This window comes from Tursiops truncatus, chromosome 4 (assembly GCF_011762595.2).
Source record: "Tursiops truncatus isolate mTurTru1 chromosome 4, mTurTru1.mat.Y, whole genome shotgun sequence".
Classification (NCBI taxonomy): domain Eukaryota; kingdom Metazoa; phylum Chordata; class Mammalia; order Artiodactyla; family Delphinidae; genus Tursiops; species Tursiops truncatus.
In genome coordinates this window covers 141572659-141592313 of record NC_047037.1, presented here as the reverse complement: position 1 = coordinate 141592313, position 19655 = coordinate 141572659, and the positions used below count along the sequence as shown (strand labels likewise).

The 19655-nt window shown below is 58.7% G+C and overlaps 1 protein-coding gene and 1 long non-coding RNA gene across 9 annotated transcripts; one reads left to right on the top strand and one right to left on the bottom strand.

Moving 5' to 3' along the window:
• Window positions 1–260: 260 nt before the first annotated feature.
• LOC109547805 (uncharacterized) lies at window positions 261–6271 on the bottom strand. 6 transcript variants are annotated; one of them, XR_012331652.1, is made up of 7 exons: window positions 5876–6271; window positions 4842–4873; window positions 4264–4380; window positions 3599–3777; window positions 2101–2155; window positions 1547–1706; window positions 261–941 (listed from the first exon to the last, which is right to left on the bottom strand). It is a non-coding gene; the product is annotated as an uncharacterized lncRNA (long non-coding RNA). The 6 variants fall into 6 exon arrangements; XR_004526464.2 differs by having other exon boundaries at window positions 4264–4358; XR_012331653.1 differs by having other exon boundaries at window positions 5926–6271.
• A 145-nt stretch (window positions 6272–6416) lies between these two features.
• Window positions 6417–17904, top strand: SIK1 (salt inducible kinase 1). Of its 3 annotated transcripts, none has more exons than XM_019923217.3 (14): window positions 6417–6564; window positions 6974–7144; window positions 7626–7742; window positions 10331–10394; window positions 10545–10706; window positions 10843–10967; window positions 11056–11179; window positions 11852–12075; window positions 12313–12462; window positions 12887–13009; window positions 13129–13345; window positions 13847–14122; window positions 14812–15043; window positions 15516–17904. In XM_019923217.3, exons 2-14 carry the CDS (start codon window positions 6989–6991, stop codon window positions 15898–15900), a joined length of 2355 nt encoding a protein of 784 aa, XP_019778776.1. In that variant the 5' UTR covers window positions 6417–6564; window positions 6974–6988; the 3' UTR covers window positions 15901–17904. The 3 variants fall into 3 exon arrangements, with proteins under 3 accessions (XP_019778776.1, XP_019778778.1, XP_019778777.1); XM_019923218.3 differs by lacking the exon at window positions 6417–6564 and adding an exon at window positions 6576–6677; XM_019923219.3 differs by lacking the exon at window positions 12887–13009.
• The last annotated feature ends 1751 nt before the right edge of the window (window positions 17905–19655 follow it).

The following is a 19655-nucleotide window of genomic DNA, read 5'->3' as shown; positions in this document are numbered from 1 at the left end:
TTCGCTTTTTTCCCACCGAAGTTTGGTTTTCCGGTTTAGCGGGAACCACCGAGCAGATGCGAGCTCGACAGTGGTATGCTTCCCTTCCCGCGGTCCCTACCAGCCTGTGCTAATGGTGCGCTTCCCTTCCCGCGGTCCCTACCAGCCTGTGCTAAAGCCACGGGACCTCGTCCCACTTCGTCCACGTCCTGTGCCTTCGCACGGCTCATTAGGTGTCACACTGTACCTGTCAGGTGTCATTACGCGTGCTCAGTCTGGGGACGAGTTTATGATCATTTTTATTAGCTGATGCCAGTGACGTCTTTGCCTCTTCATGACGTAAGTCCACGTGTTGTCTTTTTAAACAAACAACACAACAATACCAAAATCCATGAAAACCAGGTCAGAATGAACGAAAACACCTTTGTAGGCTGTACTGAAAAAGCCCGATGCTGAGCCACGGGTCCTCCTGGGCAATCAGAGGCTTCCGCGTCGCCTTGGCAACCGGGGGATGAGGCCTCTCCCTTTCCCACAGCCCCCAAGCCCTGCTGTGGTGGCCTGAGCCTGCGGGTCTCCAGGACCGCCTGGGAGCCCTCGGTTTCTGAGAGTCTGCTCTTGGCCACCAGGTACCACCCTCCTCCCCGGGGCTGTGCTGTCCTGAGCAGGCTGGGCCAGGTGTCCAATCGGGACCCCGGATGCCTCTCAGACAGCCATGGCATCTCCAAGGAAGTCTCCTGGAGAATGTAAGCAGAAAGGCTTGTCAGAGTGACCAAGATGTTGGCATGGGGGAGGGGGACAACAGGGGGTTAAATCGGGGACGGTACAGCCTCCTCCATCGTGGAATTCCAGGCGTGACTCTGATGGTGGTTTAATGACCTGGCAAGAGGCTTCCTCCGCAGGGCTGGCGAAACGGGCAGGAGGTGCATCATACACGGAAGGATCTCGATCCTTTTATAAAAAGACTGCATGGAAAAATATCAAACTGTCAGCAGCACTGCCAGGGTTTTTCGGTTTTGTCTTTACATACTTCTGTATTTTCTAAATTTCCTACTGAGTTTTCTATTGATGTTTATATTTAGAAAAAAACAAAGTCTTTATCAGAAGGGACCACGCTGCTCAGGGAGCCTTGATCTGGTTCTCACTTGATGCCGCTGAAATTGCCGGGGATCCATCTGGAAGCCATAGGGAGAGCTGGGGCCCTGGCCTGTCCGTCACTGCCCATCCCTCTCTTGGCTCACCCTGGGAACCTGCTCCCGGAATGGGGGTGGGGGGGTCCTTCACTTCTCCCCCAAGGTCCGGAATGGGCAAACTGCTTAGACTTTCAGAGCCGTCAGGACCTGTCGCCAGGGATGCGCCCCCACTTCCTGTCCCCATCCCTCCTCCCCAGCTTGGAAGCCACACTCCAGACCGGACTCACTGCCAGGCATCATCCCAAACTCCTTTCCCCCTCATCCTCACCTCTGTCCCCATCATAATCTTCACCCCGCAGTGCCTCAACCCCGGGTAAGCCCACATACCCACTTACGCCACACCCGTCCTCATCTGAGCACCTCCAGAGAAAACTCACACAACTGTTTGGGCGATCGTTGGTGAATGGACCCTCAACGATTCCAGTACTTCCGCCACGTCCGTCTTGGAGCTGGTCCGGATCTCCTGTCTCCTCTCCTCCCCACGTCAGCTGGTCCTCTCGGCCTCCCGCCCTTGGGTCCACACCCTCTGCCTTCTCTCTGGCAGAAACAGGAGGAGCCCCCCGTGTACGGCCACTTTCCGGCCAGACCACTCTGTTCCATCACTCTGGCTTCTTTTCCTCCTCCCAGTGGCTGCCTTCCGAAAGCTTCTTACCCATCCCCCCCCAGCCCCCCCCCAGCCCCCCAACCCCCGTCTGGTCTTTATCGTCTGTCTCCTCAGCCGGATGGTGGCCCTCGGGGGAAGGCATCTCGTCTGTTCTCCTCCCATTGTGCTCACAGCCCCAGGGAGCGCAGGGCACACGGTAGGCGCTTCACGGGCCTGGGTGGGCGCTGGTGGGTGACTCCCTTGGCCCTGGCATGCCTGGCCGCCTCGCCTCTCTCTGACCTGGCCCTTCCCTTCCCGCGGTCCCTACCAGCCTGTCACAAAGCTCACCTGTGCTCCTGGCAGCGCCTAGCACGGTTCTTGCGAAGAGTAGAAGTTCACGGATCTGGGGAATGAGTGAAGTGTAACACAAAGGCCAGTACAGCGTGCTTGACGCCAGTGGGGGCCCCAGAGACAAGTAGCTGAACCACCCCTTAGAAGTCTGACGTCTCCCAGAAGGAGTCGGGGTGCTCTGTGCGGCCCCGCAGGAAGGAGGCCCACACCCAGGGGCTTCTGCTCCGCAGCGTGGAGGGGTGGGGCTCCTCTTCCTGACGGGCCGATGCCGCAGGTACAACGGCGGGAACCTCCGGCATTCCTGAATGCCCTTCCCTCCACCAGAGGACAGCGGGTACTGTGGGTGTGCTGTCACGACCCGTGACCACCCCTGCCAGGAACCTTGATGTTGCTTTTCTCACGAGCCCCCCCAGTAAACGCGATGCCTCCGTCTGGCCCTTGCTGGCTCTCTGCTGCCCACCTCGCCCCCTGCAGCCCACCCCTGGCTCCCTGGGCTCAGAACACGGGCCAGGGAGCCAGACACCCCAAGGCCTGTCGAGGCCTCAGGTGCAGTATCAACCGTGACCAGCCCATTAGGCACACCGTTCCTCAGTGGTGACAGGAACAGAGATGGCAAGAGAAAGCCTAGAACTTGGGGTCCCGGGGCCAGCTGGTCTGTGAATAGGAAGCTCCGGCCGCTGTGCCTATGAAACCCAGAGTGCTGGAAATCCGCCCTGCCCGTCCCATGGCTGCCTCTCCAGAACCCCGACACCTCCAGCCCAGGCCCAACATGCCCAGCACCAGGATTCCTTCTCTCCCAGCCTGCGGACAGCCTGGACTGAGGAATACGGCCATGACCACAGCAGTCACGGAGCAAATGCATCCCACGCGTGGGAGGCGGAGCTGTGGGAGGCTGACACGCTTGGCGGCGTTGGACAGCTGCTTCACCCAAGCTGCTGAGTTGGCCTGAGAACAGCTGGGTTCTCCCCCCGCCTCCTGGACCCCAGGCCAGGGGTCGTAACTCCCAGACGCAGTGCCCGCGTGTCTGTAAGCGTGTCTGTCTCAGGCTCTACAGACGCAGCAGAAGGGACCAGGGCCACCCTTGAGGCCCACGGACGCTGCTGGCGGCTGACCATTTTCCCTGAGGCCTGCAATCATTGGGCTAATGCCCTCAACGAACCACATAAAACCAAGGGAAACAGAGCCGGGAGGACAGACAAGGGCCTTCAGTACCTAGGAGAAGGGTGGCAAGAAAGAAAAGTGCCTTGTCGTACTCTCGGTGACCAGGGGAAAGCCACCCGGAGAGGGACGCTGGCGTCCCCCCACCTTTAGTCATGGAGGGGAGCAGGTTTAGGACACCCACCGGGGACAAGGTGGGCACACCTGTGAATGTTTAAAGAGACCTGTTGATGGGGTCTGCAGGCTCAAGATCTAGAAACAGTAAGATGAATTCCAGAAACACTGCAGTTCTAAGACAGGCTTAAGAAATTCCAAATGGAAAAGAAACCTGACTTACTGTTTTCTCCCGAATCTGCAGTGATATCTATATCTATGTCTATGGTACCATTCTTGCAGACTTTGAGAGTCTTTCTTCCACTAGGTTAGGTGCAGAATTGCTCAGGTCACTTTCTTACGCCCGTAGAAGCACACACGCAGTGTTTTCTTTTCCTCGTATTGTGTACACAGCATGCAAGACTAGAAACATGAAAATAAAGCAAGCATTCTGGAAGGAATTACAGCCTCCAGGGGCTGAGGAGACAAGCAACAACTAAAGGCCCTGGGAAACAGGCTCGGTAGCAGCCAATTCACAGGGGTGCCGGGAGGAACCCCACTGTGGGATGACAGCCCTTCTGAGGTCTGCCTTTTCCTCTGCCCTGCCTGCATTGTCCAAAGAGCAGGCTCGCCGCCCAGGGGCTGGAGAATGGCCACAGCCCGCGCAGGGCTGTTCAGATGGTGGGACCCTCAGGAAGGGCTGGGAGCAGGTGAAATGAGCCTGGGTCCAGGGACCCGCTCTGGGGAGGCAGCTTCGGCTCTTCTGCCTGCAGTTCCTATTCCGCACTGACAAAATGTTTCCAAACAGCCAGCCAGGCGTTCGCAAACATCTACGACCTTTCCGAAGACTCTGGCTACATCTGGGGCGGGTGGGTGAGGGGCTGGAGGGGCCGGCTTGCTGGGTGTCACCTGGATGAGCCTGAGAAAAGCTCGTAAGTCACAGAACGAGGGACAGCAGGTGAGCGCATTCAGGTCCTAGTCTCTTCACTCTGCGTGTCATTCTCCTAGGAAGAGATCAGCAGGGTGCTGGGACCCCCCGAAGGAGAGGAAAGCAGTTGTAAACTACTCAGCTTGAAGGAAGTAAAAAATATTCCTCCAAAATCTCTATGGATAAACTTGGGACAGATAACGAAGGCACTTTTGAAAGACTAAAGAAAGCTCTGGGACTATTTGTGTCCTTGAAAGGACTTTCAGAACAAACTAAACCCACACACAACTGCCCAGGGAGGGGGTGATGGGAAATATTTGCCCAGGCCTGCAATCGGTCACCAGTAGAAGGGCATCCCCGCTCCACCAGGCGCCCTCGCCAGGCAGCCTCCCGAGAAGGTGTCTAAGTTCCGTATCCATTTCACTTAACTCGCTCCCAGCCCCTCCTCTGACGTGGTACTTTTATTTAACACGAGGTAAAAATGATTGCAGGCTAGATGCAGAATTTAAATCTCAAAAGTGCTGCCTTCCTAATATTTAAGAAATGCCATTCTCCATACCTTCTGTCTTCTCTTAGAAAACATCTTCTTTGCTGGTGAGGCATAAAGGAACATGCAGTGAGCGGTGATGCCAGTGGAAATTGTCACCCTCGGCCATTTTCATACCCTCCTCTCCAGCGGGGACCAGGCTGCGGGCACCTCGGTCCTGAGGGCACAGGTCCCCACCCCTCACGCCCCCGCAGCTCTGGGGAAACAGCATGGTGGACCCGGCAGTGGACAAAAGAAACGGAGACCACGGGGGAACTGCAGTGTCCAGCCTCGCCAGGGGTGAGGTCCTCGCCCACTGTTGACCCCGCCTGTTGGCCCTCTTGGGAGGCGCTCCCCCTCCCCAAGGGACAGGGCGCTTTCCTCATCTGGACGAGTTGAGTCAAAGGCGCGACCTTTAGTGAGGGTGCTGCTAACTGGGTTTCCTAATACTCTGGTCCCAAGAACCGGAAGGCCTTGCTGCGTGGGGTCCATTCCCACCTGGACCTGGTCACCCCGGAAATCAGCCCACTGGGCCCTTCCTCCATCACAGTGAGGAGCTCCACTGCAAAGAGCTGCCTCCAGTCACCTGCTGGCTTCTGACCGCAGACGTGACCCCTCCCGCGCCCCGTCCTGGGTGGGGCGGGGCCAGGCCAGGCGTGAGGACCCAGAACTACCTGCGCCCCGGCCTGGGGGCTCACAGCACTCGGGCCGTCCCCACGCCTCGCGCGGGCGTAGGTTACAGAGATGCTGGCCAGCTTTCCTGTGTGGACGTTTCTAACTTCCTAAACAATTGAGGCTCCTACGAGGCAAGAGTAATCGAAGTGGGCTGCCCAGGTCCTCCATGCATGCAGCTGCCACGCTCCGGAGGGCCCCTGGTGGGTGGCAGCTCCCCTCTGGGCCTGGGTGGCCAATTTGGGGTGTGGGAGCTGGCCTGCTGTCACCTGCAGCCCGTATGGCCCATTCTGCGACTCTGTGAGGTTTCCCGGGCCCCACCTGGTACTTCTCCTAATAGAGGCGCCAAGGCCGAGCACTTCCAACGGAAACTGGGGGACACATGAAACCCGTACCCTGATAATGAGGAACCTGGAGTAGAAGGCTGAAGAGGACGCAGCCGCACCTGTGCTGCACTTCAGGGAGTTTCGGAACCGCGCTAGAACCAAGCCTGTTGTCAGGGTGCGAGACGACGGGGACCTGGGCGAAAGCGGCCGTGCGCGCGCGTGCAGGAGGGAAGGCTGCGCCCGGGGACGAAAGGGTTAAGCCGCCCGCAGCGCCCGCGGCGTCCGGTAGCGGGCGCGCGCCGGCGGGAACGCGGGCGCTGGCGGGCGGGCCTCGGGCGGCCGGCGTCCCTGACGTCACCACCCCGCGGTCGCCGTGGCGACGGCCTCATCAGCGCGCGCGTCAGAGCCGCCAGTCTCTTGGCAACGGCCCGATCTCGCGCTCTCCCTCCGCCTGGCGCTCGGCCGCGCGTCGCTCCGGCGTCAAAAGGACGTCAATGGGGATGTATCAATCCGGCGGCGGCGGCGTGGGCGGGGCCGGCGGCGTGGGGGCGTGGTGGGGGCGGGGCCGGGCGGGCCGGGGCGGGGCTGGCGGCGCGTGCGGCCAGAGAGCCCGGCGCTCGGCTCAGAGCTGACATGCGGCGCGGCCCGGGCGGCAGGCGGCCGAGCAGCGGGCGGCCGGGCAGCGCGAGCGGCCGAGCGGGCGGCGGGGGCCGCGGAGCGAGCGGCGTCCCGACCTCGGCGCTCCGAGGGCGGCGGAGGTGAGGCGCGGGCAGGCGGCCGCCGTTGGGCTCGGGGCTGCGGACTCCGCGGCCCCGCAGGTGCGCGCGCGGGGGTCGCGGGCCGGGGCGCCGCCACCGGGCTCCGCTTTGTGGTGAGGCTGGCGGCGTAGGGGGGCGTGGGAGAGGGGGTCCGGGTTTCGGGACGGAGCCGAGCGCGAGCGGCGATCCACGCGCCCCGCAGGGCTTGGGACCGGGAGCCCGAGCCGAGCCGAGCGCGGGCGGCGGGCGTGGGAGCGGGGCGCACGTCCCAAGGGGTTCCCGGAATCCGGGGTCGCTGTGGAGCCGGTCGCCGGCGGGGGCGGGTGGCAGCGGGTCCGCGCGCCCGGCGGGCCGGGGGCCCTGGGCTCGGGCCGGCCGGCGCCGAGCTGAGCGCGCCCCCCGCCCGCAGGTGCGGCCCGGAGCCATGGTGATCATGTCGGAGTTGAGCGCGGCCCCCGCGGGCTCGGGCCAGGGACAGCAGAAACCTCTCCGGGTGGGCTTTTACGACATCGAGCGGACCCTGGGCAAGGGCAATTTCGCGGTGGTGAAGCTGGCCCGGCATCGAGTTACCAAGACGCAGGTGCGTGGGGCGGCGGGACCCCGGGGTGGACCTTCCGGGGGTGCACCCTCTGCGGGTGGACACCCCCCCTCCCCGGAGCAGGGGAAGCTGGTGGAATCCCAGCTTGTGGGGTCCTTCGTCCTAATGTCTAAACGCTGACAGTTTTTAGTTTGGAAAAGGAAAAAAATGCTTTATATTATGATTATGCATAATTTGTACAAATATTGGGGGACAGCAAATAGGGTAATGAGCAAATAACCTAGGAGCGCAGCTGGAGCCCTGAAAAGTGAGCCTGCAGACACTTAGGACATTTATTGATCTTTGGCTTTTTAAGTAATATTAATGGTTACTTCCGTTATTTTCCTCCCTAACTTTTTGTGACCTTTGGGGACATAAAGTGTTTTAGAAATTAACCTACAGAAAATGAAATGTGTAAATTCGCTTAAATGAGAGGGTTTTTCTTTTTCAAACAAAATATCCTTTATCTATTAAAAATTTGTAGGTTGCAATAAAAATAATCGACAAGACACGATTAGATTCAAGCAATTTGGAAAAAATATACCGTGAAGTTCAGATCATGAAGCTTCTGAGTCATCCTCATATCATAAAGCTTTATCAGGTAAGGACGCAAGTTTGCCTTCCACTGTTACTTCTGGCAAAGTGTATCATTTTTTTAATTTTCAACAACTTAAGTCTCTGAAGGTTGCCCCTCTTTTTGGGTGTTTGTAGGAGTCAGGGGGTTGATTGTATAAGGTGAACAGATTGACTTCTGTAAGCTGTGCAATTATTTTCTTGCTCTTGGATCATAATTCAGATTTGCTTCATTAAAGTTTTGTTTGGTAGTGTTACTCATTCCAGTTTTGAATGCGTGGAGGTCGGTTGTTAAATTTACTATGAAAACAAACAACTAGATCTCTGCATTGCCGCAAGTCAACCATTTAGTGTGAAGGGACGAATCTGAGTGAAACTAGACTCTTCTGCCTTTGCAGATAATTATTAATCTTTAAAACCAGCTGCTCTTACCAGTTTTCGTAAACTTATCTGCGCAAAGGCTGCAGTGAGCATTTGTCTATCCCGTTTCAACCCTTCCATCAAAAACGGAGAGATGAGGTACCTTTGCTGCGGTGAGAGCAAAAGGAACTTGCCGTCTAATCTGCTTTAAGAACGTGCCTCACCCTGTCCGTCTGTTGGTTTGCTTTTTGTTCTTCCTTGAAACTAAAAAATTGTATCTTTGGAAACTAAGTGCTGATTTAATTAGGACAGCAAAGGAATCTCTTACTTAGCCAGGTGCTTCTGCAAAATGAACTCGGTTCTACTTGCAGAAGGATAAGTTCTTTGCAAATGTTTGATATTACTCCCAGTTGTGTTGGGTGTAAGTTCCTTTTGACGATTCTCACGAAACCCTGTGGATCCGAGATGAATATGGGACGGTGTGGGGATGTGTGTGTGCCCTTGGCAAGGCGAAGCTGTACAGTGTGGCAGGGGAGAGGACTGAGGTTGAAATGACCCCCCGGGGAGGCTGCTGCCCTGGGTTACGGTGAAGGATGAGGTGGAGTCATGGGGCTCGTGTTCCTCTAATGACAGTTTACTCAGCATCGTTAAGTGCCGAGATCGAGTCACGTGCACTCCAGTTCGTGTTTTGTTTCTGTTGTCATTTTTGAGTCAGGCCGAGATAAGATGTTTCCTCCATGGTCACTGATGTCAGTGCCTGAGCAATGTGCCCAGCCTGTTTCCACAGGAGTGGGCTGAAGCCTGTCTGTCTCTGACTTTGACAAGGGGGATGAGCCAGAGCTTTCCTCATCTTCCTGTCCTCCGCTGACCCTGTGCGGGAGGAGCCCAGTGAGCCAGACGGTAGAGGTCTTTTCTGGGGGTGAATTTTCTCATCATTCCATGAGCTGTTTTAACTGTTTGGAGACAGGGTTCAGTGGGTAGCAGCGATTGTTATGGCTCTGGTTTTGACACTAGTGTCTAATTTTCTTCCCCTGGCCCAGTCCCCAGAACCTCCGTGAGACGCTTCAGCTCTTTCCTCGAGGTTTTTTTAAAAACTTCAAACATGTTGACTCGTAATTCTTCCTCTGTCTCTTTTTTAAATTGAGGAAAGGGATAAACTTGCAGCATGTCACTCTACCGCACACGTCCAGGGCAAGGGTAGTTACTAGTGTAGCGAAACTGCATTGTGTTGGCTTTTCTTGTTAGATTTGTGGCTCGAGGCAGTTGTCTTTAAAGTGCCTTTTTAAGGGAATAACTATATTTTGGACCCTGAAGAGATCTTTTTCTGTAAAGATGTATTCTGTGTCCCTCTGAAATATTTTAAAATACACAGACATGAGTTTGTTTTACTCCTTTCAGTACCAAAGATTTGAATTTGACCTCCTTTCTTAATTAGTTATGTTTTAAAATCTTAAAATTTTTTTTCATCGTGAAATAAAATTCTCGATCAGTAAATGAACCTCTGAGGTGTGTTTGACATTGGCTCTTGTTATTGACACACACGCCGAGGAGTTTGCTGTAGTCGAGGAGTCTTTTGTAGCTTACCTGGCAAAGCTGGCCTCTCACAGCCTCCTGTATCAGGTCAGTAACGCAAGTGGGGCGGGGAATTTGTTATCTATTATTCAGCTCGTGCCGGCCCTGGCTTGGATAATCTGTTGCCTGCTAGGCTTCTAGAAGAAAGGCCTCACAGAACTCTCGCCATCTCTTACTGCTGGGGCCTGCAGAGCCTTCACTTTGGGTGAGGCAAAGTGAGTTAAAAATACCATAGAGGAGAGTTCCAATACAAGTAGGTATTTTTGGGAAGCAGAGGTGTATCAGGATGGATAGGTTAGTGAGGAACTCACCTCTGACTTTCAAAAAACTTCTTCCTTTTTTTTTTTTTTTTACATCTTTATTGGAGTATAATTGCTTTAGAATGGTGTGTTAGTTTCTGCTTTATAACAAAGTGAATCAGTTCTACATATACATGTGTTCCCATATCTCTTCCCTCTTGTGTCTCCCTCCCTCCCACCCTCCCTATCCCACCCCAAAAAACTTTTTCTGAATAGGGATCCCCTTTGTCTCTTTATTGCGGAAGATTTTCTTTTCTTTCCTTTTTTAAAATAACGAACATGCTCATTCTGGAGAAGTTAAAAATTTACTGGGGTTCAAGTAGATTATTTATACCATTGGTATGTTCCCTTTATGTGGTTAAACGTTAGGTCTTTATTTTTTTAGGTTATGGAAACAAAGGATATGCTTTACATTGTCACCGAATTCGCAAAAAATGGAGAAATGTTTGGTAAGCCATGCTGATTCTTAGTATCTGTTGGAAAGAAATGTCCTGATCGCCCCTCCAGTGTTTGGGTCTCCCCAGAATCCTTTCGTTGTGCCCTAGGCGGCGGCCGGACCTTTGGATTTGGGGCTATAGCTTCCTTTTGTCCGTCCTCAGATTACTTGACCTCCACCGGGCACCTGAGCGAGAGTGAAGCCCGCAAGAAGTTCTGGCAGATTCTGTCAGCTGTGGAATACTGCCACAGCCATAACATCGTCCACCGGGACCTCAAGACCGAGAACCTGTTGCTGGACGGCAACATGGACATCAAGCTGGCAGGTGAGGGGCCCAGGAGCGCGCCAGCAGGAGGGAGGTGCATGCCGGTGAGCGGCCCCATGCCGTATCGCACGAGCCTTTGAAACTGCGGCCCTGCCGTTTGCACTGCAACTTCATCGCCTGTTTCCTTGTCTCTCAGATTTCGGGTTTGGGAATTTCTATAAGCCAGGAGAGCCTCTGTCCACGTGGTGTGGGAGCCCCCCGTACGCAGCCCCGGAGGTCTTCGAGGGGAAGGAGTACGAAGGCCCCCAGCTGGACATCTGGGTAGGAGCCACTGGTGCAGGGCCTGGGGGGTGCGGGTGCTCGGGGGGCACCGGGGCGCAGGCGCTGACTCAAGTCTGGTCCTCCTCAGAGCCTAGGCGTCGTGCTGTACGTCCTCGTCTGCGGGTCTCTTCCCTTCGACGGGCCTAGCCTGCCGGCCTTGCGGCAGCGGGTGCTGGAGGGCCGGTTCCGCATCCCCTTCTTCATGTCTCGAGGTAGGTGAGTGCCCGGCCTCCTCTGGGCGGGTGCGGTCACCAGCCTGCTGCCCGAGCTGTTGGGTAACCAGGATGAGACTTTGGGGGGATGAGGAGGAATTTATTTCCTGAAATGCCTGCTTGACCGTCTTCTGAGTCTGCCATCGGGCCTGGGAGCCAGGCCCATGTCACTGTGGGGTGTTTACTCGATGCCTGCGAGAGAATCCCAACCCACTGGCTGCTTTCTCTGTGCCCGACTTACAGGGCCAGCTGATGCCTACGCGGCTGCTCTGAAGCTGGCTGGGGGCCCAGCAACAGCACTCGGGGTGCTGGCCCCATCCCCTGAGTCTCACCCCTCCCACACTGTGCTTTTCCCTTCCACTTTGGAAGGTGTTGGACAGCTGCTTCCTCACATGCTTGGTCACAGCAGGGTGGGGGAGTCTAGGTGGTGCTCGGTCTGGTGGACGTTAGGACCACGTTCCCCAGGGACCTGATCCCTCGACCCGTGGCCCTCCTTAGCGGCAGGTCTGTGACACCCAGGCCACCGCTCCCGGCCTCAGCGTTTTTTGGGACGGTCACTTGTCTGCTCGCCACATGCAGGGGAGCCATGTCCCCTGAAGGGACCCAGGTGGGCACTGGGCACACGCGTGCAGGAGGCCCTCGCGGGCTCAGTGCGCCTCCCTTGCCCCCCAGACTGCGAGACGCTGGTCCGCCGCATGCTGGCCGTGGACCCCACCAAGCGCATCACCATCAGCCAGATCTGGGAGCACAGGTGGATGCGGGCCGACCCCGCCCTGCGGCAGCCCACCTGCCCCGTCTTCTCCTTGCTCGGCTACGCCTCCAGCCTGGGCAGCTATGACGAGCAGGCGCTGGGCATCATGCAGACGCTGGGCGTGGACCGGCAGAGGACCGTGGAGGTGCGCCGCCGGCCTGGCCTGCCATGGGGAGGGTGCGCCTTCCCGGTCGGGGGCGGGGCGGGTCGCCGAACGGGGGAAGCAGGCGCTCGCCAGCCGGGTTAAAACGGGCGCGCGGCTGATCGAAGGGCGGCTCGCCCACGGGAGAGGGTATTCTTGGCCACCCCAGAATGGCGCGGGGGCGGGCTCTTCAGGAGCCCCCCCGCCGGCTGCGCTCTGACCCCGCTTCTCTGCCCGCAGTCGCTGCAGAACAGCAGCTACAACCACTTCGCTGCCATTTATTACCTCCTCCTGGAGCGGTTGAAGGAGCTCCGGCTCGCCCAGCCGCCGGCCCGCCCCGGCCACGCCTGGCAACAGAGGCCCCGGAGCTCGGACCTCAGCGGATTTGAGGTGAGGGGCGGCGCCTTCGATACCCAGCCCCGAGTCTCTGCCTTGGACTGTGTCCCCAAGTTAGGAATACCCTGCTGGGACATGGCTGGGAGGGCATGCAGGCTGAGCCCGCAGGTCACCTACCCCCTCCCGTTAGGCACTTGGCAGGGGTCCCGTGTGGTGAAGCGGGGTGGGGGGTGCCAGCCGTTCTGCTGGGGGTCAGGCCCCACCCGACCACCCCCTGTTCCTTCACGGCCCCTGGTGGCACCGCTCGGCCGGTGAGGCACTGGAGGGGGCTACACACGTGTCCTGAGCCCGCAGCTGGCGGCCGACGCCTGTTAAGTCAGCGGGAAGCCAGCCCAGTCTGTTCCGCGACGCTGTGTTGCTTGCGGTCGTCCCCTGCCTCTGTCCCTCACGGCCTCTGTCCTCATCTGCTGGCCCCCAGGTGCCTCAGGAAGGCCCCCCCGGTGACGCTTTCCGCTCCGCCCTGCTCTGCGCACAGCCCCAGACCTTGGGGCAGTCTGTCCTGCAGGCCGAGCTGGACTGTGACCTCCACGGCTCACTGCAGGTGTGCGAGCGCCTCGCAGGCGGTGTCCGGGGTGGGCCCGTCTGGTTCCCAGTGCTGGTGACGCCCCGGGCCGGGCCTCACAGAGCGCTGGGGTCACCGGCCTCCGTGTGTCCCCACAGCCCTCGCTCTTCCCCGTGGACACCGGTTGCCACGGCGTGTGCCAGTGGCGCTCCGTCTCCCCCAGCAGCCTGCTGGACACGGCCATCAGCGAGGAGGCCAGGCGGGGCCCGGGCCTGGACGAGGAGCAGGTCGCACGGGGACCCCCGCCTGGCAGCGCCGGCCGGAGACACACGCTGGCCGAGGTTTCCACCTGCTTCTCCCCGCGCATCCCTCCATGTAAGCGTCCCCGTGGGTCAGGGACATGCCCGGCGGGTGGGCTGTGACGGGCAGCGTCTTCGGGTTTGCCGTTCCTGAATCGCCCGAGGCCACGGGGACCATACTTAGACCTCGCCGGTGGCCCTCGAGTGGCAGGGACAGCGTGGGGTTTAGCTGCCCTCAGGGGCTAGCAGGGCAGGTCCTCGGCCCAGGCCCCTCTGTGTCCCAGGTCCAAGCGCCACCTGTTGGCTGTAGCCGCGCCCCCAGCCCCGTGGTGCTGCCCATCGAGGCTCCCTGGACTCTGGGGGCATCTGGCTGTCGCAGACTTCCTACCCCCAGAGTTGAGGCTAGGGGTGGGGAGGGCACAGCTATCTGCCCCGTCAGTGAGCCACAGGCCATCTGAGGGCCCGGGAGACGCCGCAGCAGGCGCGAAGCTCCGGGGCCAGAGCACCTGGACTTGCTGCAAAGGGTGTCGGGCGTCCCCGGGTGCGTCTGGCCTCAGCAGCGCCTGCTGCTCTGCAGGTATCGTTGTCTCCCCCTCCGCGGCCAGTCCTTCCGAAGGCACCAGCTCCGACAGCTGCCTGACCTCTGCGGGTGACAGCCTGGCTGGGCTCAGCGGACACCTGGTCGCTCAGGGGCTGCTGAGCGCCTGCTCTCCGCTCAGACTGGCCTCGCCACTCCTGGGGACCCAGTCCGCCACCCCTGTGCTGCAGGCGCAGGGGGCCCTGGGAGGAGCCGCCCTGCTCCCCGTCAGCTTCCAGGAGGGCCGGAGGGCGTCAGACACCTCTCTCACTCAAGGTGACTTCCCCTTTCGGCCACTTCTGCCTTCCCTGGGAGACCCGTGTGCACCCCGGGGGGCATCACTTTGTCCTTAACGGCAGGTGGCAAACCCCTCTTCTAGCTGGTCCTGGTGGAGCAGCTGTGCTCCCTGGGCAGGCCGAAGCTGCTGCCCGGCTTCTAGACACCCTGGCTTCTAGGATGAGCTCACACGGCCTCTAGTAGCTGGTCCTAAGAGCCCAAGAGATGCTTGGGTGGCGGGCATCAGCTCCTGACTTGGAGGAGGATGGTCAGGGAGGCACCCGCCACAAAGGCAACCCATGCTTGGCGGCCGGGGTCTCCTGGCACCTCCCAGGGCTTGTGGGGCCCCCGCCCCCTCCCGAGGCCCCTGCACTGCTCGTGCCCTCCTTCCACGAAGGATCCACTGTCTGCCCAGACGTGTGCTGCTTCAGGGCTGGAACTGCTGTCCCAAACCAAACCCCAAAAGAGACTGATGTCCCAGCCCCAGGAGAGGGGCTGTCGTGAAGTGATGGGGTGACGAGAGGGCCCCTCGACCCTGTAGGAAGGCGTGCGGGTCCCCTCATCCCACCACGTTCACACCACTCGGCCCCGCATACTCCCCTGCTGTCTGGAAGCCCCAGCAAGCGATGGGCCGTCAGGCCAGGGCTGGTGGACGGGTCCGTATACCTGTTGACTTTGCCTGTCCCCAGGGCTGAAAGCCTTTCGGCAGCAGCTGAGGAAGAACGCGAGGACCAAAGGCTTTCTGGGGCTGAACAAGATCAAGGGGCTGGCTCGCCAGGTGTGCCAGCCCTCCTCCAGCCGGACCTCGAGGGGCGGCCTGAGCACCTTCCAGCTGCCCGCACAGAGCCCGGGCCTGCACGGCGGCGGGGCTGGCGGCCGGGAGGGCAGGAGCCTGCTGGAGGAGGTGTTGCACCAGCAGAGGTAAGATGCCCGCGTGGCACTGGCGCCGGGGCCTGGGCAGGGCTCGTGTGGCTTGGGCTTTTCTGAGCGGCCTTACCCCCTGAGCTCCCGCTTCTGCACGTAACCAGACAAGCGCTGCCCTGCCCAGGCTGGGGGAGATCTGTGCGGCTCCTTCCCAGTAGCTGGGGGGCGGGGGTGGGGAGCATCGGCCCGCAGTGGGGGAGGGAGGGGGTGGCCGGTAAGAATGTCACGTCTGGTTGGCATCTCTGAGCTGCTACGAAAGCAAGACGGGGAATGAAATGCCAGGAATTGCTCAGGGGATGAGTCACGCCCAGAGTGGCGTGTTCCGAGCAGCTCCAGCCCGTACTTCCACGGGGCGGGCCCTCAGCCCTGGCGGGTGGAAACCCGATCGTGTGGGAGCCTGGCCGGGTGGCGGGGGCAGCCGCGTGCCGGCCGGCACTGACCTGCCTTCCCTGTCCCTCGGCCTGGCCAGGTTGCTCCAGTTACAGCACCACCCGGCGGCCCCACCCGGCTGCCAGCCGGCCGCCCAGCCCCCCCCAGCCCCCTTGGTCCTCGCCCCCTGCGATGGCGCCCTCCTCGTGTCGGGACTGCGGAAGGAGCTGGGGCTGGGGCCCGGCCTGCTGCTGCCGCCCCCGCTGCTGCAGGCCGGGGGCTCCCACGTGGTGTCGGCCGCCCAGCTCCTGGACGCCCACCTGCGCATCAGCAGCTCCACGGCCCCCGGCCCTGCCGCCGTGGCCCCCCAGCCATGCTTCGCCACGCTGTCCCCGAGCCTGGAACCCGCGGGGCTGCCCCAGGGGGACTGTGAAATGGAGGACTTGACCTCGGGCCCGCCGGGCACCTTCGTCTTGGTGCAGTGAGGGGCCCGGCCGGGCTGTGACTTCTCGAAGCAATAATTTCAGAGTATGTGAAGACGTTTCCGGACTCAAAGCCAAGAACTTTTCAGCAGGAAAACAAGCAATACGTTTGGTGTTTTGGCTTTTTAGTTTATATTTTGTTTGATTTTTTTTTTTTTCCCCTTGCACTGAGCAACTGTAACTCCGAGTAGGGACTGGAAACTTTTTGAAGAAAAATAATAATCCAGGGGCCTGTCATTGGGGCGGGTGGATGGGAAGCGGGAGGAGGGCAGCGGGTGGAGCTGGCAGCGCTGTGGTCAGGGTCACGGGGTGGGGGGGTGGGGAGGGGGTCGCCGATTGCCCCCAGGAAACCGTGGTGTGAGCCGTGCGTCCCCATCGCGTGTGTGTGCGCGTGCATGTGTTAGTGGGTTTTTTTTTAGTTCACAATTCTCCACTTCCTGGAACACTTAGGCTTCACTTGAAAACTGTGAACTTTCTGCTTTACGTATCAGTTCTTGAAAAGCTCTAACATCCAGCCCAAGAGAAGATAATCTATAAATTCTTGGAATTCTCTCCCCTGAAATCAGAATCCAGAGGAGAGTTTTTCTTATTTTAGAGGAGACGTTTTATAAACTGCTCGGGAGCTGGTTTTCCAGGATTCTTCGGAGGGGCTGCAAAGAGGAACCTGGCTGGGGTGGGGGGGCCGCGAGGTGGAGGCTCCCCGCCCCCGCCCCGTCACTTGGCCTGGAGCCCCAGGGCACCTCCGAGGGAGCTGGGGAAGTCTCTTCCTCCTGCACCTCTTATTTCTGCTGCTAATTAAGTTTTTATGCATTTCATTATCAGGGTCCAAAAAGAACAACTGACTTGGGGTGGAGTGGGGATCGTGCAATATGGCGATTCTGTGATGCTGGGACGGACAGGGATGGGCCGCCTGCGGTCGGGGGACGGCCCACCTTGTCCGGGCCCTGCGCTTGGTGGGCCTCCGTTTTAGGAAAATGAAGTGAGAGGTCAGGTCAGTGCTGTTCACGCTTTGTTCTTTTTTAAAGCGGACACTGTACATGTGTATACATAGGAGACAAACGTACACTACTTATTTTTTATACTTTTTACTACGTTTTTGTGTTCCTGGTGTGAACTTCCCTGCCTGGTAACGTAACCAAGCTCCGGCACCAGGTCCGTGTGGAGGCGGGGCCAGCAGCAAGCGGACCAGGCGCGTGCTCACCTGGCAGGTGAACTCAGGTGGCGGCTCGGTCCGTCAGAGGCCGCTGGACTGAGGAGGACCGTCCCTCCCCATCCCTGTGGCCAGTCAGCGCCGTCCCTTTACCAGCGCAGGTGCCTTCAGCTCGTGTCGGCTCTCGCAGCCTGCAGTGTTAGGCCCAGGTGATGCCGAATGGGGAAGGTGGCACGTGTAGAAGCCAAAGATTGCCGGGTCGCCAGAGGCCGGGGAGGCGGCCCGGGTCTGTGCGTGTGGCCCGCTCCCGCCGGCCCCGCCGCCGCTGCTCTGTAGCTGTGTCCAGGAGCGGGACGAAGGACTGTCCTTGCACCTGGCTGCCAAGGAGTCACCAAAGCCTCCCGTGACTAGGAAGGTTTGGGCCAGGAGAGCGCCGGAGGCCCCGGGGCGCCAGCCTCGGCCTCCGCCTTCCGGAGGCACCGTCGACTCCCCCGAGGCCGCTTCCCTCCTTAACGCATCTGTCCTAACGCCGTTGATCAAAGGCCTCAGAGCCATGACAAGCACTTTACTCTCAGCGTTTCCTCCCGTCACCGTCAAGACGTGTGTCGTGTTGTGTCCGGTGTTTGCGACGCGTGTGCTGCGGGTTGCTCGGCAGCGCTGTCCCGCGGACTGGACGCGGGAGCCTGTCCCGAGGCACCACGCCGTCCGATGAAGATGTACATAGTTTGGGTTTTTTACCATAACTGAATTAATTATTTTATTTCCTATGTTCACATGAGAGATGTACGCCAAATGATTAGTGGATGTATGTTTTTTAATTTAATATTTAAATAAAACATTTGGGGAAGAAACCTTGACTCCTTCCCCAGCTGCTTCTCTGTGGGGGGCTCCTTCCTTCCGAGCTGCTTCCTCCAGGTTCGATGAGTTTCAGGTCTCGGAGAAGAGGGCCAGGTGCCAGTTCCCGCGCCCAGCTGAGCTGCAGGCCCAAGCCCTGACCCGCTAGGAGGGACGGGTGCTCGGTGGCCCCGGCTGGGGGCGCGGGAGGCCTGCTGGCGCTCAGACCCCTTCCCAGGTGGCAGCTCTGCTAATCGGCTGGGTGTCTTGACACCCAGATGTGTTTTCAGCTGGTTCGTCCCCTCCCAGGGCACCATTCACGCTTCACTCTTCACCCATAATGTTCTCTGAATCCACCTAGAAATCAAGGCTTTGGAAGAATCTCACAGCCAAACTATTTCCTGGTCTTTTCAAGTTGGCATCACCACCTTCTAGCAATAGGGCAGATGGGGCTGCCAGAAGACCAAAGGTTCTCTTCATTTTGATGCCTGGCAAATCTTTTTTGATTAAAAAATTCTTGAACCCTTTCATACTCATTAGGATGGTCATTATCAAAAAAAAAAACAAAAGTGTTTGCAAGGATGCAGAAATTGGACCTCTTGTGCGTTGCTTGTGGTGCAGCTGCTGTGGAAAACAGTATTGCAGTTCCTCAATAGTTAAATAAGGACCGTATCGTCCAGCAATCCCAATTCTGGGCACAGACCCAAAAGAACTGAAGTAGGGTCTCAAACAGGTATCTGTACACCCACGCTCGCGGCAGCATATTCACAGTAGCCAAAATGTCGAAGCAACCCAGTATCCACCGGTGGATGGATGGATTCATAGAATGGGGTCCATCCACACAATGGAATATTATTCAGCCTTAAAATGGAAGGACCTTCCGACACCTGCTACAACACGGATGAACCTTGAGGACGTTATGCTCAGTGACATAAGCCAGTTACAAAAGGACAAATATTGTATGATCCGCTTACGTGAGGTCCCTGGAGGAGCCAGACTCATAGGGACAGACAGCAGGACGGTGGGGACCAGGGGCTGGCGGGGGGGATGGGAGGGAGTGTTTCATGGGGGCAGAGTTTCAGTCTGGGGAAGACGGAAAGTTCTAGAGACAGATGGTGGTTACACAACAGATGGTTACACAACAACGTGAATGTACCCAAGGCCACCGAAATGTACACTTAAAAATGGTTAAGATTGTAAGTTTTATGTGTATTTAACCAAGATGAAAAGAAGAAAGATTCTTTCAGGGGGACAGGTTGAGAGGTGGACAGCAGACAGCAGGGGCTCCAGGGGCCAGGAGTGGGCAAGCGAGTGAGACGGCCGTAGGGTGAGATCCACGGGGAATCCCGGGGAAGCTCGGAGTCTGTTTCCACACGTTCTGGGAATAACGGTGCATGTTGCCTAAATGCCGAGCCCTTCCGACAGCCCACGGGAGCTGAGCGGCGGGGGTCCTCACGGCCGTGGGAAGGAGTCCCCCCGGCAGAAGGCTCCCTGTTTTCTGGGGCGTCTCAGCAGTTTGGGGGCTTGCTGAAGAAGAGTTTTAGCATCTTAGGTCGGGAGCTAGGTTCACAGTGACTGACTGAGCCGTGAGGCCGGCTTCTGGCAGGAGGACGGGTCAGACGTGCCCCCAGGAGAGCTCAGCGACCCCAAGGGGACACCCCTGCTCGGGCCTCCCTGGGGCGTGGCCCACGGAGCTGGCTCTGCGCCCTGGCGCCTCTGCCCCCCCACCTAGGAGGGGGCCGGCTCGGCCACTGAGCTCAGGCCCTGTGGCTTG

What these genes read in the sequence shown, in the direction of transcription:
- SIK1 (XM_019923217.3), top strand. Translation starts at nt 6,989, where the DNA reads ATGGTGATCATGTCGGAGTTGAGCGCGGCCCCCGCGGGCTCGGGCCAG. An exon ending in CATGGACATCAAGCTGGCAG is followed by an intron (nt 10,707 to 10,842) that starts GTGAGGGGCCCA and finishes CTTGTCTCTCAG; the next exon opens with ATTTCGGGTTTGGGAATTTC. An exon ending in AGACACCTCTCTCACTCAAG is followed by an intron (nt 14,123 to 14,811) that starts GTGACTTCCCCT and finishes GCCTGTCCCCAG; the next exon opens with GGCTGAAAGCCTTTCGGCAG.